This window comes from Neolamprologus multifasciatus, chromosome 4, assembly GCF_963576455.1.
Source record: "Neolamprologus multifasciatus chromosome 4, fNeoMul1.2, whole genome shotgun sequence".
NCBI lineage: Eukaryota > Metazoa > Chordata > Actinopteri > Cichliformes > Cichlidae > Neolamprologus > Neolamprologus multifasciatus.
In genome coordinates, this window is record NC_140442.1 from 23,502,409 (window position 1) to 23,520,436 (window position 18,028).

Below are 18,028 nucleotides of genomic sequence, written 5' to 3' on the forward strand. Positions count from 1 at the left end.
CGAACCGCTTTTATTGAATTGTAGCAGCAGTGTACGTGGCTACATCCATTTTTTGGGAAAACATATACACACCAGTATTCTAGCGACCTCTAGTGGCTGCCCCCATGGTAGCCTTACTAGGACAACATAAACAGATTTCACAACAACCACATCCTCCAGATTAAATGGTAAATGGTAAATGGCCTGTATTTGTATAGCGCTTTTCTAGTCCCTAAGGACCCCAAAGCGCTTTACACAACCTGTCATCCACCCATTCACACACACATTCACACACTGATGATGGCAAGCTACATTGTAGCCACAGCCACCCTGGGGCGCACTGACAGAGGATTAAAGAGGGTAGGCATCATCCAGCTGTTCAGCAGCAAGCACTCAGTTCATAATTGTCTATCTCTGATGGTATGGGTGTGCATTAGTGGAAATATCAGTTTGCTCATCCCAGAAGTCCAGCATAATTTCATGTTTATGTTCTCCTAAAAATTCTATAAACCATTAAGTTTAGACCTCTCTGTGTGTAGCCCTCAAACTTGGTTTTCCTTTGTCTGTGATGGAGCTGCTGACATCTAGTGGCCAAATAATATATGTATAGGTTAATGTTAATTATAAGCTAATAAAAAACTAAATACATTCTTTAAAGGAAGCATAAATTGAATCCTGTTATGTAATTGTGTCCAGGACCATGTGCAGCAGGAGTGGTGGGGAACAAGATGCCTCGCTACTGTCTCTTTGGAGATACGGTTAACACGGCTTCACGGATGGAGTCCACAGGCCTGCGTAAGACAACCACACACATTTTACACACTCACAACACTGGCAGTTTAGGCGCTTAGCTTGAATTGGCACAAAGGGAGGGCAGATGCAAGCACAGAGTCCGATGGCTGCTTTTCACGTCATCTTTCCAGCTCTGAGAATTCATGTCAGCCAGTCTACCATCAACATCCTGCAGAGGACGGACTGCAAGTTTGAGTATGAAAAACGAGGAGAGACGTATCTGAAGGTGAGCTGGGTGGTGTTGGGCTTTTTAACTTACTTAAAAAGATCACATGTAGATATTTACTTTAAATGCCATACCACACAAACTGAGGTCACGAGTGTGTGTGAGTGTTTGTGTTTGTCTGCGTCTGCACCTCACCCACAGGGTAAAGGAAAAATGATGACATACTGGTTAACAGGCGTGACCGGGGGAAGTTACAACCTGCCGACGCCACCGAGCGCGTGAGTAAAGTCCTATCAATAAAGAATTTTTACACAAACTGTTGAAGAACTCTGGACTGTGGTATACCCTGAACACAACGTGGGTGGCTGTAGCTCAGTGGCAGGTCAGCCACTAACCAGAAGGTCGGTGGTTTGATCCCAGGCTGCTCCAGTCTGCATGCCAAATATCCTTGGGCAAGATACTAACCCCGCGTTGCTCTCCGATGCATCCATCGGAGTGTGAATGTGTATGAATGGTAGATTACTTAGCACTTAGGTCAGAAAAAAGTGCTTGTGTGATTGGGTGAATGAATTAGTTGTATAAAGCGCTTTGAGTGCTCAGACAGAGTAGAAAAGCGCTATATAAGAACAAGTCCATTACAATACATAAACAGTATTATGATTTAATAAATAATGTATGTTCGTTATATTATTAGATTACCACCTACTTTAAAGTGCTTCATTTGTTAATTAATAGACTAATTAACTGTAAATTTTTTTAAAAGTTACTACATGAGGATTATGCAGATGTTGGTGACATGCTGCCACTCAGATAACTGCTTTTCCAGCCTTGCTTGTTTTAGCGAGACTCCAGACTACCCTGTGGACATGTTACAGTAAAAGAGTCAAACTGGTCAGCCTGAAGTTCAGACCTGGCACTCACTGAAAGTATTTTTCATATTATGAAAGAAAAAATATCACAAAGAAGGCTCCAAATTGTTGAAAACATTTGTCATCATTCATCTGCTTCGTAGGTAGTGAAATAACTAGCTTGTCAGTCAGCTGTCCAATGACTTTTGAGCCTCTGTAATGCAATAGTTTTTGTTAAACCCCTTGTATTAAAGCTGCAAGTCTGCACTTCAGTCACATTTAAAATATTTGATCTGACAAAATTACATAATTGTGGCACAATCCAAAAAACCTATGGCTCTAAGGGATGGTTCAAAGCTTGTCTGATGTTATGCACACAGAGTTCATAAAGAGCAATATTTTAAGTTTCCCCCTTTTAATGTAGTTTTCTTTTAGACAGATTGAATATTAGATAAAATATATTGTAGGCTTTCTAGCATTTGTTTTTCAATTTATATTTTACCGTTCCACATTTCTTTCAGAATCAGTGTGATACCTAATTTTAGTTTTACATCATTACACAATCTAATGTTACTGTCTCAGGGAGAACTTCCAGTCGCTTCAGAAGGATCTGGCAGAGATGATCGTGTTAAGTCTGGAGAAGCGTGGAGGGGACAGCTTCAAAAAGAGGAAGACCCTGTCCACCAAAATCCGCCGGAGGGAGACCAACAGCAGCGCGCAGAGCGACAGCCTGCCAGAGTACTTCCACCTAGCTGTCACTGAGAACCCGAGCACCTACCTGTGATCATAGAAGAGCTTTCAGCACAAGATGTAGACTTTGTACAAGTTTGTCAAGTTAGATTCAGGACTGCTGGGTTTCTTTGGACAGCTTTGTTCGTTCATCGGTTGGAGAGACGACGCCGGAGCAGCAGCACTTCTCTTCATCCCCAACAGCCTAACGCCTTGAGATCAACTCGCCTTACTGATCCTTTAAAGATGTTAAGTAGTTACTGTTGTGGTACAAAGAGTGGCATATTTATATACAAATGTTTCTCCATAAGCGATCCAGATAACGTGGACGAGGATACCCAGTGCACTCTTCTTTACTTTGAGACATCCTTCTGTTTATGTTTCAATGTTGCCTGCAGGAAGCTCACTGATTGAGCAACACGTGATAAAGAAATATATATTTATCGTGTAAATATCTTTTTCTGCTTCAAAGACAGTGGAACTCTATCCAAACAGTACATCAAGACTATTTTGCACTGTAATGATGCTACCTTTCCGTTTTCACAGCATCAGAAATATTTGTGTTGATTTTTAGTTTGTTTTATTAAAACATGTTTGAAATACGACACAAGAATTAAAGCAGTTCCTGTACTTTTCCTGTACAACGGCAAAAACAACAAACTATACAGTCACCTGCTACACTATTTCTTTCACACAAGCAGTGCAGAGGAATAAAAACAGCTGTAGAAAATCGTAATCTTATTTTTTAAAAACCCATAAAAACATGGTAGAAACACAGAAATCTCAGTATACTGAGTACAACGTGCAGTATAAATGCAGTGAATATACGTTTTTAAGAACACAGTTGTGTTTTCATCTCTTTAGAGAATATTACTTCGACCTTCGACCAGTACTCATGAAAGCTGTACCCCAACCTGAAGCCAAGTCTTCACTCTAAGGTTTAATGAACTTGCTTTGTGCCCACAAAAGGGAGAGGTGTGGCCACAATGTTAGTGAGCAAACAAATGTGTTTCCCCACAGCGTGCTTAAAGAGTAGGACCACACACCCGCAGCCTTACATGGTTTTAGTTGTAACTAAAGCAGTGCCACCCAGCTCTGTGGCAGGAAGTGGGATCCTGTGCTCCGCCATTGTGCTGCATGCAGGCGAGTCTCCGCCCACCTCTGCTCCACCACGCATCATGAGGTCCCTGCAAGCTGTGAAGCCATTCTCCCACTCTGAGCCTGTTTGGCTCCCAGAGTGCACGTGAGAGCAGGGTGATGGGGCCTCTGCCGCTCTCTGAAATATCTCAGCTTGACCGTTTCTTTCTGAGGGCAAGGGAGCAGTTTGGCAGGTGGCTGCGCTTTCTGAAGAAGTTCCTGTCTTGGCATGCCATCCTCTGTGACACAAACAACAGAAAAACTGTCACTGAACGTTCACGCTGAAAGACTCGGCAGCCATTTGCAACATTATACCCCCCTTATTTCCTCAATTGATCAATAAGGTGCTTTTTTATATATTAAAGCTAATCATGTTTTTCTTTAAATTAAAGGTTCATAACATGCTTTCAAATAATTACACGAATGTCTATCAAAACAGTTAACGAGGTCATGAGATTGATGAGTATATAAATCCTCTGTATGAAAAAGAGGATTTCTTCTGACTGGTTGCCCCTCAAAAACAGAAGGTTTGCACAGAAAGTGGGCGGGACTTCTCACAGGCAGAACTGCGGGCCTGGGATGAATATATTGCCCCTTTAAAGGCTGTACCATTAAAAAAAATTGCCACAAAATTCTATTTTTTTTTAGTTGATTGTTCAGTGAACCGCCTGACAATTTAAATATTCATTTGCATATATTTTTAATTTACATCCTATTTGCTAAATTCCTAATTTTTCATCTCTTAGAGAAAACTTTACTGTGACTTAAAAAAAAAAAAAAGCTCAGTACGAGCTGTTATCAAAGTAAAGATTGGGAAAAATGTAGGCGTGCAACTATAATGTTTGAACTACTGCACTGCATTGTGTGCAGAACAAAAAGCAGCTAAGCTAGTAATGTTTTTACATTCCATGTTTCCTGTGGTAAGAGGTGTGAGTCGACAGATTATTCACTGACGCAAAGGATGCCCGAGTGACTTGAGCTTCTCCTCAGCCCTTTCTTTGTTTTTCCTTTTTTAAAAAAAAATTAAGTTAAGGCTGAATAAGAGCTGCATTCCAGGAGATTGAAAAAAAAAATGGCCACAGTCATGTTGGTGTATTTACGAAACACAAAAACTCGTGTGTCTGATTCAGGCCTTTAAAAGCAGCTGCTGTTGGCTGTCAGACTGTCAGTTTTAGTTTCACAGGTTTTGTGTTTTCACAAAGTAAATCTGTAGCATTCAAATGTTCAGCCTCGGGCTATGCAGTGCTGTGAGAAAGTAATTGCACCCCTTTCTGATTTCTTAGTTTTTTTGCATGTTTGTCACAGCTGCGTATTTCGGATTATCAAACACATTTTAGTATTTGACGAAGAAAACCTGAGTAAATACAAAATGCTGTTATTATAGTGGATTCATTTATCAAGGGAAAAAATCTATCCAAACATGCATGGCCCTGTATGAAAAAGTCATTTCCCCGAAACCTAATAACAGGCTGTGCCGCCTTTGGCAGCAACAACTGCAATGAAGCGTTTGTGATAACTGCCAATGAGTCTTTCCCATCACTGTGGAGGAATTTTGGCCCACTCTTCTTTGCAGACTTGTTTTAATTCAGACACACTGGAGGGTTTTCAGGCATGAATGCCAAAAGATCTCAATTGGATTTAAGCTCAGACTTTGAGCCACTCCAAAGGCCACTCCAAAACATTTATTTTAGATTTCTGGAGTCCTTCAGAGGGGACTTGCTGGTGTGTTTCAGATGATTGTCCTGCTGTATAACCCAAGTGCACTTGAGCTTCAGGCCATGAGCTGATGTTTGGATATTGTCCTTCAGGATTTACTGCTATACAGCAGATTCCATGGTTCCATTGATTACAGCAAGTTATCCATGTCCTGAAGCAGCAAACAGCCCCAGACTGTCACACTACGAACACCATAATTGACTGTTGTTATGATGTTGTCTTTATGAACTCCTGAGTTAGTTAATGCCAGGCATAACGGGACTCAAATCTTTAAAAAAAATCATTTTTTGTCTCATCAGTCCACAGAATATTTTCCCAGAAGTTTTGGGGATCATCAAGATGTTTTTTGGCAAATATGAGACGAGTCCTTTTGTTCTTTTTGGTCAGCCGTGGTTTTCATCTTGGAATTATTCCATGGATGCCATTTTTTGCCCAGTATCTTTCTTATTGTTGAATCATGAACTTCCCCTAACTAAGGAAAGTGAGGCCTGCAGTTCTTTAGATGCTGTTCTGGGTTATTTCGTGACCTCTTGGATGAGTGATGGATGCGCTCTTGGAGTAATTTTGGTGGGCCAGCCAATCCTGGGAAGGTTCACCACTGCACTGGGAAGGTTCACCGTTTTCTCTATTTGTGGGTAATGGTTCTCACCGGGGTTCAGCAGAGTTCCAAAGTTTTCAAAATTGCTTTGTTGTGTTGATAGACCTCTCTGCATTGAATCATACTTGTTATTAATCTGTGGCTCTCTTCCACAGCATGTCTTTTATTCTGTCTTCCTTCTCTCTCCCCAATTGGTCATGGTAGATGGCCCCGCCCCTCCCTGAGTCTGGTTCTGCTGGAGGTTTCTTCCTGTTAAAAGGGAGTTTTTCCTTCCCACTGTCACCAAAGTGCTTGCTCATAGGGGGTCATATGATTGTTGGGGTTTTCTCTGCGTCTATTATTGTTGGGTCTACTTTACAATATAAAGCTCCTTGAGGCAACTTTTGTTGTGATTTGGCGCTGGATAAATAAAATTGAATAGAATCTGTAACCATTTTCGAGACAAATAGATATCGATGACTTTGTCTCTCAGAGTTTTTTTAGATGGTGGCATGCTGTGCTGGTTTGAGATCTTTCAGCCTACTTCACTTTGTCATACCGGTTCTATTTAATGTTTTGAGCAAACAATTACTTTTTTCACATTTTTCACATATGGTTTGGATAACTTTTTCCCCTTAAGAAGGGAAATAATCATTTCAAAACATCATTTTGTATTTAATAATGTTAAAATCTGTTAGTTGACCTGAAACATATAAATATAACCAAGCAAAAACACACAAAAAATAAGGAAGGGGCCAAATACTTTTCCACAGCCCTGTACAAACTCTGCATGGAAGAGTCTGTTTATGTGTTTTCAGTGTTGTGTGGGGGTGCCTACGTTTTCTTGCCCAACCAGCGGATGTGTGCTGAAACCAGAATAGATGGTAAGGGAGCGGGACTGACCCTTGGGACAAGTGAGAAGAAGAGAACAGAAACTGTGGAGTTTCTACTGTGCTGAACGTCACAGTTCATCACCTGCCCTTCTGCAGCCCTGTTTCCTCCACCCGACTGTCAGCTCTGCTGTCAGATCTCCTCTTTTTAAGTAAACCGACTTCTCTCCACAGCTTCAAAAACCACGTTGTCTCGTAAAATATGTATCTTAGGAAAAGACCTCTTATAACTTCACTAGATCACTAGATGTATTAAAGCATCTGATGTATATTTTGCTATTTAGTCTAATGAGCGGAATTTAAACAACTATAAAAGCCGCTTTCAGCTTCCTCCTTTTTCACAAGCGGTGGTCACAGCGGGGAGGTCTGCGTGTTTGATTTTGGTAGATTTTTACAGCGAATGCCCTTCCTGACACTACCCCAAAGGGATTTGTGTCTCCTCCTGTGATCGAACCAGGGATCTTTCACTTGTTAGGCAAACTTATAAACCGTAACACTCTAAGTGACACAAACCATCAAAAGCTTGTTGTCCTTACCGGAGGTGCTGCTGCGTCTGGTCTGTCGCTTGTATATGATAAACCAAAGAGTCAAAGCCAAGATGGACCCCACCACGACCACGACCACAGAAATCCACAGAGTCGGACTCAGCACCGCCATCGAGGTGGGCTTGACAGTGGTGTTTATGGCTTTGAGCTGGTTCACGACAGTCAGGGGCGGCTCTGTGAGGGAGGAGGACAGCCACACGCTGACTACCTCAACAGTTAAACAGTTTGCATTCTGACATGTAAGAAAAGTTTCAGAAAGAAAAAGGATGAACTCAAGTCTGACTCGCTCATTCATTTTATAAGCGGCTGTACAAGAAAAAAGAAGACGATAACTGTGATGTATTAGATAGTCAGGTAAAATTCAAGTCTACATGATAAAGTTGTAAAGACATGCTGAATCCACAACTGAGACAAGCTCCAAGACAGAGGCAGGACGCTGAGAGAACAAACTTGTGTCCAAGAGGCAGAAAAAAATGATTAGAATTCAGTGAAACTCACCTTTTGGTGGATCGGGGTTAGATCTCATTAGTGACTTGCTGGGCACACACATGTGGACTAAGTTGTCAAACTTTTCTCCCTCAGGACAAGACTTCTTATCCATTCCTGGTGCTACGTGAGTAACGAAAAGTAAAGTGGACTGTTGCCTTTGTCTAATGCTGTGTTTGTTGCACACACACAAAAACACAGAGCGGCGAGCCACAGAGGAGGGCTATGACGGGAGGATTTGTGAAATGAATGCAGAAGGCCCAACAGACGTTTCAGTTCCTCCGTTTAATAGGAAAGAGTGAATCACTACATGTGTCTCCTGGGGACAGCGTGACAGAGAGAGAGAGACCACGTTTCTATTTCAAAAACAAAGAGTTCCTGACTTTCAAGCTTGCAGGTTTATATTAAACAGACTCTTCACTGCAGACATCTCAACATGACGGCTTTATCACTCTTTTTCCCCCAACCACTGGAAATATTGTTTGCAATGAATGCATGGAGTCAGATTTCAGAACCCTTTGCACAGAGGGGCCAAGAATTATGCAGATATTTGACCTTATATGCTGCTGGTCCTCAAGCCTTGAGCAAAGACACATATCACTGAATAAGAACTCTGTTTTATACTGAGATGCAGTGACATGTAAGAAATAATGCACTATAAGAAAAAACAAACCGCTAAAATGCTCAAAGCGCATCACCGGGTAAATTTCAGCAACCAGTGATGCGGTTCAGCACACTGGACAGCCAGTTAAAGCAAAGAAACCACAGTGAGCTCAGGTAAAGATGCTTTCTGTAACCCCACTGTGATCAGGAAGAAACAAAAACACATAAAAACAGGCACCATCTAAAAGTGGATCCACAACTTTCAAATTCAAATTGCGCTCGCTACGATAGCAATGATGAAAACAGCAGCTCACCCTCTCTGAGGGGAAAACTACGATGGGAGTTCAGTACAACCAGGCTTTCTTTGCGTTAGCTGGTTCGACAAAACCCCCAAAACAATTGTCGCGACGATGGTTATCAACTTTCTCTGATAAGTCGGGTTTTCTGCTTCCGGTATACCCCGGATCTGTGTTCGCATAAACAAACAAACAAACAAAAAAAAAGGAGCCTTTCTCGGGTCATATGACTCTTCTTCCGCAGAAAAAAGGCGGCTCCTATGAGTGAAACTTACAAATGATGACGATTAAATGTATAAAGAATATAAAACTAAACATAACAGTTAAATGCAATATCTTTGCACACAAGACAAGAGATTAATGCTGCAGAAAATCTGGAATTTTGTTGATGTTTGTTTCTAATTTGAAGAGTGCACATCAGAGCTCTGAAACTGTAATCTGGATACATTTAAACATTAAATGTTTCTGTCTCACAGCCAATAAAGGACGTGGAAATCTCTTTATTTTGTTGGCAGATCAAAGTGAAATTCATTTTGATTGATAGTCGGTCTTGGTGACCAAAAAATGTAACTGATCAGTTTTAATCTGTGTACTAGTAGCTGCAATCCCAACAATGTAAAATAAGACCATCCATCCATTCGCTTCCGCTTATCCTTTTCAGGGTCGCGGGGGCCGCTGGAGCCTGTCCCAGCTGTCATATGTATGATGTAAAATAAGACTTTACAGCCAATTACAAGTACGTATAAAATTATAAACATTTTTCTGCTTCATTAAATTGACATACGTTTACGGGCAAATACCAAAAATCACTTTTTTCGGACGACAGCTACAGAAGAAGACATGTTTTCAAATCGTCTTGCTTTGTTACTTTTCCATTCAATATTTATGAAAGCGTTAAACTCACATGAACAATCCACTTGATCACTAGATTTGACTTTGGTGACAAAAGATCAAAGGCTTAAGAACTTAATGCTAAATCTGGTGATAAGTGACTGATGGAGGTTTAGAGCCACATCCATTTAGAGAAGTTCACCACAGAGCTCGATGAGATTCCAATCCTAATGTCCTGGTTTGATTTCTTTTTGTGGGGATCTGATTTAAAGCCTAAACTTGAGCTCACTTAATTTGATGTAGATTTAATAGAACTGAGTTTAGATTGTGAGGAAAACTAACTGAAATCTGAGTAAAGTTTAAACTTAATCACTCAAACATATGTTTTAAAATCTCACACGTCAAATGACCCCGCACCAGAAAAAAATCTAAACCCGAGTAGCTGAAAGTCCAGACTGTGAGAATTTAAGTGTAAAACAAAATGGAATAAAAGGCATATCGTAGACATGCAAAGAAAGAAACACAAAATACAAAAAGAGGTTTTTAATTTTGCACAGCACAATAAAAAAGCAGCAACAAAAATCAGATCATAAGAGATGATCAGCTCCTGAGTACGGCATTGCACTGATTGTTTCCTCTACTCCTGCAGCAATAGTGTTTGTATATATGAAGACATTCAAGCATCAAAAATAAAGATTTTACATTAAGGTGGCACATCTGCTGATTTTGTGATTTGGCATTTTATCATATCATAAAGCTACTGTGAGCGTCGAAGGCACCAATGGCTGCACACAGGATACCCTGAGCAAAAAAATGTGTTTAGAAATAGATCGGAAATCTGTGTTTACCAGTGCTGAATGAAATCCTATATATAAAAAAAAAGTGACAGCTGAGAAGAAAGCAGATCTGCTCATGGATGCAATAGCAAACATGCAGAAAAAAAAAAATCATCTGCTGGATGGACATTGAAAGGACAGATAAAATCAGGGTTGTACTGATGGACGTTCATTACCCTGAAAGAATCTCTGTCGCGCGCACACAGTCACACACTGATGCTTATGGATCGAAAAGAATGGGCTGCATCTTGATAAAGGTGAAGTTGTAATACTGTGGCAGGCCCTGGTGGCTAATGCTGCTGAATTTGTCCCAAAAGAACGGCGGGAGTCCGTCCTGTGTTGTCGGCCCGTTCACCGCCTCCGCACGGAAATCCCCAGCCAAGTGGAAATCTGTCACCTGCACAGGGAAAAAGACGCCAACAAGTAGAAAGCTGGGTAGAGCTTAAAAGCATCTGAATTCATGAAACCTGCATGACTGCTACTGATGAAAAGGCTATTGTGGCGCTCTGGGAATACCTTAGTGTCATAGCAGCCTCCTGGTGAAGGCCTCTCTCTTTGCAGGTCGTTACGGCAACAGATGGACTTGCAGGGGTCACCCTTTGAGTACGGATCCTTCTTGTAGTCTGAAACCAAGCAAACCAAAAATATCATGCTTGTGAATGGGTGGCTACTGGAAAAAGAAATGAAAAGATTTCAAAATTTAAACAGAGATCCAACTAAGTCTAATTCTGTGTCACAGTTCAGCTATCACACTGGCTACTGCAGAAGAAACCCCGGGACACTCGTGGTCCTGGGTGGGAAGAAATGCTCTACCTGTGCATCTTTGGTTTAAACAGACGTGCAACAAGTCTGAACAGAAGAGGTACCTAAAGGAAATGTATAAACTTATATCAGCTCAAGCTACCAGAATAGCTGGGAAAAGGCCCACCTTAATTTAGGTACAGTTGTTCAACTACTTGTTAATGCAAATATCTAATCAGACAGTAAAACAGCAGTAACACAGTGGATTTATGCACATAGACATGGTGAAGACAACTTGCTAAAGTTCAAACTGGAGCATCATTTAAATCCCCAAATCCACTTCAGTATGTGTTATGACTGTTATGACCATGTTCTACCAATCTTCTAATGGCTGCTTCCAGCAGGACAACGGACCACATCGCAAAGCTCAGATCCTCTCAACTGCTAGATGTGATTTGAATCCAGCAGCTTGTTGAATGTGTGCCTCTAACAAGATGTAACTAATGAAGTGTACTGCTGTCAAAAATCTAGCTTATGAAACAGCAACATACAAAGAGTCAGCAGAATGAGCTAAAACTAAGAAGCTGAGATGGAGCCACACACCATTGAATCTCATGATGTGCTTCAAGGATTCCAGGTCCTTAACGCCACACTGGTCACGGCGAAAGATCTTGGCTCTGGGACAGAGGTCATAGGAGAAGTCCTCTCCGTGCAGCTCCCACATTTTTACGTAACCACTCATTGTGTAGATCTTCCGATGGAAAGGAATGTGTAGGACGGCAATAACCTGTCAGAAATGGTATGTGGTGACGAAATCACAGAAAAGTCTAAAAATGAAATATGATACAAATACAATTGAATGTAGAAAATGATTAGCTGCCTCTGCGCAGAGTCTGTGTCTGGTCCCGAGTACTCCACCAAGCTGGGGATCTGCTCCACCACAGTCAGCGCACCCGTCGTCGAGACTGTGGCCCAGCTTCACTTTGCTTCTGTCCAACACCATGTACTGGTTGTTGTAGGTTCCTGCAAGAGTTACAGGTGGATTTATGGAAGAGAAAAAAGTTTAATAAAGAGGCCTGAGCATGATTTAGCTTTTTCTATCAAAACACAGCACAGTTTTCTGTGCTTCGTGTATAAAGATCCATGTACATAAGGCAGACATGCTCACCAGAGTTATACATGGAAAAGGTTTTGGCCCATTCTTCTCCAGTTTTTGCCAAACTGTGAGCCAGCCTGACCCTCTGCCAGGCCAGTAGGCTATTTGGGGTGATTGTTTCAAAAAGGGAGGAGTTGAAGACATTGTTGGTCGTCTGCGTCATCATCAGACCACTTCCCAAGAGGTAGAAGTCATCCAGCGACACCAGGAACCCTGAAGCCACAAACAAGCCACATTACAAACATGAGCTTTATGGATGAAGCTTAAGAAGATAAACATGTTCTTTTTGCATGTGTGCTGTGTGTGAAGAGGGCGAGATAACGCAAAATTGTTATACAGAGACAGCAGAATGAATGGTTGGCCTTCTGGAGATGGCTGACACTGACTGAATTACGAAGTGGAATCATCAGCAAAACTCTAAAACTTAAGAAGCCGATCTCACCAAATTCATTTAAGACGTCTTTAAATGACCTGGAGGGCAGCTACTACAAATGTACTGCATGAATATTAACAGCACAAGTACTATTCAATAAACTCAGTGACTTTTACTTTTATTCATGTTTGTTTCAGCAGTTCATAAATGTTGGTTTGTGTTTGTGTTTTACTTCATCGCTTCTACATTCTTATAGTTTGTGTGTTTTTGCTGTGTATTTTCATCTGTGTTGTACTAGTCTGTGCAGTTACTGATTGTAATGCTGCCTGTCTTGGATAGAACACGTTTTAAAAGAGTTTTGTAACCTAAAAGTAATGTTATCCTGGTTAATGAAGGTTCAATCAAATAATGAGGTACATTTTCTCTGATGCTCCTTGCTTTCTTACATACCAGGGTTAGCTGCTAAAGGATAGTTTTCCGGTGGCTGTATGGGGCTCGCTGATGTGAAAGTCCCAGTGTTTGTAAATCCGCATCGTAGCAGCGTACGTGTACCAGCTGGAATGAGCAAACAGGAGGTTCTCGTACCCCGGCAGCATCTAAAGATGATGACAGAAATCAGTAATGGGACAATCCTGCGTCATGTCCAACAGTTATGTAGCTAATCAGCATAATAGCGTTGGTTTAGTTAGATAATTAACATAAATTTGATAGTTTCCTTTCAACAAAAGCAACAAAACAGAAAAGAAGTCAGGACAGGTGACGTTATAGGACTTTTAAATTTGGCCTGTTATTTAGCACAAACATACATTTGTTAAAATTGAATAATGCGTTTCTGCACTAACACACCAGCACATTCGATTACACAGGAAATTCGCTCTTCACTGGTAGTTTCTTGTTCTTCTTATTTTGCACACCTATGAAAATCAGGTTACAGCTGATGTCAGTGAAGCATTACTAATTTGCTGTGAAGGAAATTTGAGGAACTACTCGTATAAATCAGCTGCTTTTTGTGTTGTGTGTATTTTTTATAATATCTAATAAGAATAAGAGCCTGATCAGGATCGTAGACTGTATATAAAAGATGGCCACTGTAAGCAGTACACAGACTTGTGTTTTAGGTCCTCATTTCTTGCATTTTATCGGTTGCCATATTTTTTCCCCCTCAAACTTGACGAGCAACAGAAGACACCACATCTTCATAAAGTGAACTTATCAACTGCTCGTTTTATGTTGCAGAAACGAACATTTTGATGTATTCACCAAGACTTGAAGCCAGCGGCTGAGAGGAGGAACTGAACAGTAAGATGTTTACTGAGTTCATAGATCAGATGCTTCTTCAAAGTCAGACTACTTTTTGCAACCAGAAGAAAGAGTGAGTTGATTTTAGGAATCGCTAGCTTCACTTTTAGTCTCTATATCCATCTTTTATATACAGTCTGTGATTAACTTGTGTTTTGACCTCTGACCTTGATGAGTGCAGAGCAGTGGCCCATCCCTGGAAGTTTGAAGTCTCTGAGTGAACGGTAAGAGCTGGGGACAGGGCTGGGATCAGATCCAGCAGGTCTCCCACAGAGTTCAGGAACTGGACGTCAAACAGCGTCAGCGGCTTTGGGAAGGACAACAGATAAACAGCTGGTCATCAAATGCAAACAAACTCTGCTGCTGCCCCTGAAGTGAGATGGCCATTTATCAAAAAAACCCCAAAAACATACAGAATAAAAGCTACAAAATAATTAATTATGAGAAAAGAAAACATAAAAAGCCCTCTCACATCTTACAGCAAACGAAAGTCGATCCATTAAGCAAATAAAATAATTATTTGAATTCATAACTGCTGGTATGTAGTATTACTGCTACTGCCATTAATGTAACACTATTGGCTCTATAGCATATTTATAAAAGTCTTCTTAAGTACTATTACTTCTACTTTTTATATTTAACATGGCTTAAAGCTGTGAAACCTGATATGAAACTGTTGGTTGATGCTTCTGCATCTCAGAGTGCAGATTTATTTGTTAGTAATTTTTCACTGTTCTTGTTTTTGGTCACATGGTTATCCTACCTTCTTCCCTTGCTTCTTGGCCCACGCTGCCACTCCTGCCTGCAATCCGTCCAGCTGAGCCATGATGAAGCCGGCGTGTTTCCACAGAGGATCGGAGCTCTTTTTCCCTTTCACCTGCTGTCTGACCCATGAGTCCTGCTTCCTGAATATACAAGAACTGACATTTAACTAAACAGATAACTGCTACTGTACAATAACCCCACCGTAATACTGCATCAGCAGAAAAACATGATCAAAACTGTTCTTTATTCTGCAACATTATGAATGTCAGGGGTGAACTTCTGTAAGCTCTGTTGTGGTCAAGAGTGGCTGAATGCCAACACTGAGAGTGCTTAAATGTTTGGTTGAACTTTATTCACAAGAGGATGTGAAAGATGACAGATTGTGAAGTAGATGTGACATTTCTGCTGCTCGGGTTTTAACTCTAAAAGAAAAAGGGAACATACTCACTCCATAAATTTCTGAACTGGGTCGAGCATCTTTGGTTCGGTGATTAGCTGCGGGTACATGTTGGTGTAGTGGTCCATCATCTGCCTCGGGAGGAGGAAGAATGAGTACAAGTATAAGAATGAATACAAAATGCCCATAGCCTATAGAGTAAAATAAATAAGGTTATAATGAGAACTGACAGCACTTACTGGGCGGTCAGGAAACCTTCGAGGTAGCCAGCCAGGAAGAAAGTGATCTCATCCGTTTCAGGAGTTTTTCCATACCCTGCTCGGATCTCCAGGACGCTCCAGCCTGTACTGGATAGGGTGTTATTCAGGAACCCATAAGCATCCCCCTCGACCTCCATCACCCCCTCCTTTAGCTTGACAAGCTTGTGATCGGGGTCCCAGTACACAGTGGCTGCTGTCAGCTCTGAGAACACATCAACATAATGAAAATATAAACAAAAAGGGAGGCACAGATCCCAGCTCCTTTACTTATGAAATTTTTTTCTATATTTGCTGTGATGAATTAATGGGTGCAAACAAAAATGAAAGTTAAATGCCAGGAAAGTTAAAGGTCAGGCTAGGGATCACACTGCATGAAACACTTCACTCAGTCTCCAAAACAACTTAAAACTCAACGCTGACAAAAATCATCTGTACAGCACATTCATACAAGCAGCACGGACGCTGGAAATAAACCACCACTTCATTCCTGAAAGAATGAAACTAACAGGTCCTTAAACAATCACCCGTGACTTCTCATGGACTCGTCCTACTTACTGTCAGCAGAGCCGAAGGTCGCAGCCACGATGAATAAAAGACAGACATGTAACCAGTTTAGCGAAGACATGTCTGCGAGAATGGAGCTAAAAGCTAAAACTGCTGCGGGACATAGAAATGGTTCGAGCAGAAGTGGCAGAAGTAAAGAGGAAATCTGCGTTTTGTACGCAGGGAAAGTCCAAGTCACGCGAGCTCAGAGTTTCCTGATTGGCTGCGGCCAGGAGCGGAAAAAAAGGGAACAGTACGTACACGTGAAAACACTTCGAGACAAGCTGCTGGAACAACTAAGATAATTGCTAAACAAAAGATTTTTAGTTTAGGGACAAGCAAAGAAAGAAGATAACTTTCCACCCCAGATGGGACTGGAACCCACAATCCCTGGTGTTGTGGATAGGCGTAGCTTTGGGTCACGTGGTGTCGGTAGTAGTGACCTGTCACCTGTTCTTCACCCGAGGGAATCTTTCTGAATGAGCGGGTGATGGGGGAAGTCGACTTTTGCTGACCGCTCAAGTCAGGAATGTTTGATCACTGTTTTTCCATGGATTTTAATGATTTTTGACTCCACCGCCGCCAGTACACCCACAAAAACGACTTGTCTGACAGAGAAAGAGAAGGCGGCAGTGGTAACCTGTGTTTTGTGTTGCGTATTGCTTTTTTGAACGCAGTTTGGATTCCGACCACATGAAGATGATGTTGTGACACGCCCCCCGCTACGTTTGTTTTTGGATTAGGTGGGTGCGTGTGTGTGTGTGTGTGTGTGTGGCTCTGCGGGTGTTCAGCTGAGTTTGAAGGAATTGCTGTTGCCTTTATTTTGGATTTTGGCATGCTGCTTATGTTGAATGCTTAAAATGAGTGGTATGCAAGCTGCATCTGTTGTTGGAAAACCTGAAAAGGATAAAAGATTAATTGTTCTCACTGATAAAGCTTTTGCAAATAAAATTGAAACCATCCAAGCAGATTGGAAAAGGCATGTAAACAAAATGAAAAGTGTGATTATGAAAGATGATAAAAGTTATTCACAAGTTAAATCACAGTTTGATGAGTTAACACACTTGTTTAAGGATGCCAGTGCATTGCATGAGTCTCTGTTTTCTTTAATCTCATTTAACGAGAAAGATACACAAAATATATGGTTCTCAAGCATTGCTAAATACAATAAAGAGTTTATGGAGGATGTCAAGATATGGCTTGCTGAAACTGAAAAACATTCAGGCAGGCCATCATCTGACAAAGCATAGTCAGATGATGGCCTGGAAACTTCCCTGGGAGGAGAAGTGGCGGTGCAAGAGCACATTGGGAAAAGAACCTCAATTATGTCTTAATCCCCAGAATGATGTTCAGGATGACGTGTTGTTTCAAATCAAGGCAGTAGGTCGAGCTCAAGAGTATCATCTCCTTCATCTGCACATCTCAGGGCAGAAGCTGAAATGGCTGCTTTGCTCGCACATCAACATATACTTAAAGAAAAACACTCTCTTGAAGAACAGGAGGAGCAGTTATGGAGAAAGAAAGAACAACTTCAGCTTGAAGCAGATATAGCTGCAACTGTTGCAAAACTGAATGTGCTGAGAACTGGTTCCACAATGCGGGTCGTTGCTTTGTGGAAATCTAATGGAATAGAATCATATTTTAAAACGAAAGGAAACAGGCTTGAAATCCTTATTGTGGATGCACAGACTTTTGATCCACAGACGGTTACAAAAGGTAATGCAATCACTGGGAATGCAGAGCTTCAAGTAAAAACAGTGCAACAGAATATGAAAAGGGAAAGGCCTGCACCCCCACTTATGGGGCCTTCTGACACTTTTAGACCAATTCCATCTTTGTCTAATCAACAAGCTGCTCATCCAGTAGCCAATGAAAATCCGTTGTCCATTATGGAAAAACAAAATAAATTAAAATGTATGTTGGTCAATCAGCAAAGTCTCTTTTCACTGCCCAAAAGGGAGGTTCAAACCTTTGATGGCGATCCCTTACATTTTCAGGCTTTTATGTGCTCGTTTGAACAGATCATTGATGCTGGCGACTGCCTGCATCATCTTGCGCAGATG

At 41.3% G+C, this 18,028-nt stretch overlaps 1 protein-coding gene and 2 pseudogenes across 3 annotated transcripts; 1 reads left to right on the top strand and 2 right to left on the bottom strand.

Moving 5' to 3' along the window:
• Positions 1–618: 618 nt before the first annotated feature.
• On the top strand, positions 619–2,940 carry LOC146520495 (guanylyl cyclase C-like). Of its 2 annotated transcripts, XM_085158280.1 has the most exons (4): positions 645–774; positions 903–997; positions 1,139–1,215; positions 2,368–2,940. In XM_085158280.1, exons 1-4 carry the CDS (start codon positions 708–710, stop codon positions 2,567–2,569), a joined length of 441 nt encoding a protein of 146 aa, XP_085014406.1. In that variant the 5' UTR covers positions 645–707; the 3' UTR covers positions 2,570–2,940. The 2 variants fall into 2 exon arrangements, with proteins under 2 accessions (XP_085014405.1, XP_085014406.1); XM_085158279.1 differs by having other exon boundaries at positions 619–774; positions 903–1,215.
• Positions 2,941–3,043: 103 nt separating this feature from the next.
• On the bottom strand, positions 3,044–9,689 carry LOC146520496 (uncharacterized; annotated as a pseudogene).
• Positions 9,690–10,153: 464 nt separating this feature from the next.
• Positions 10,154–16,374, bottom strand: LOC146520497 (lysosomal leucine aminopeptidase-like; annotated as a pseudogene). The gene is made up of 11 exons (XR_014873718.1): positions 15,978–16,374; positions 15,402–15,624; positions 15,214–15,297; positions 14,764–14,905; positions 14,168–14,307; positions 13,158–13,297; positions 12,341–12,546; positions 12,029–12,195; positions 11,776–11,943; positions 10,948–11,054; positions 10,154–10,828 (listed from the first exon to the last, which is right to left on the bottom strand). The product of XR_014873718.1 is annotated as a lysosomal leucine aminopeptidase-like (transcript).
• Between the last annotated feature and the right edge of the window lie 1,654 nt (positions 16,375–18,028).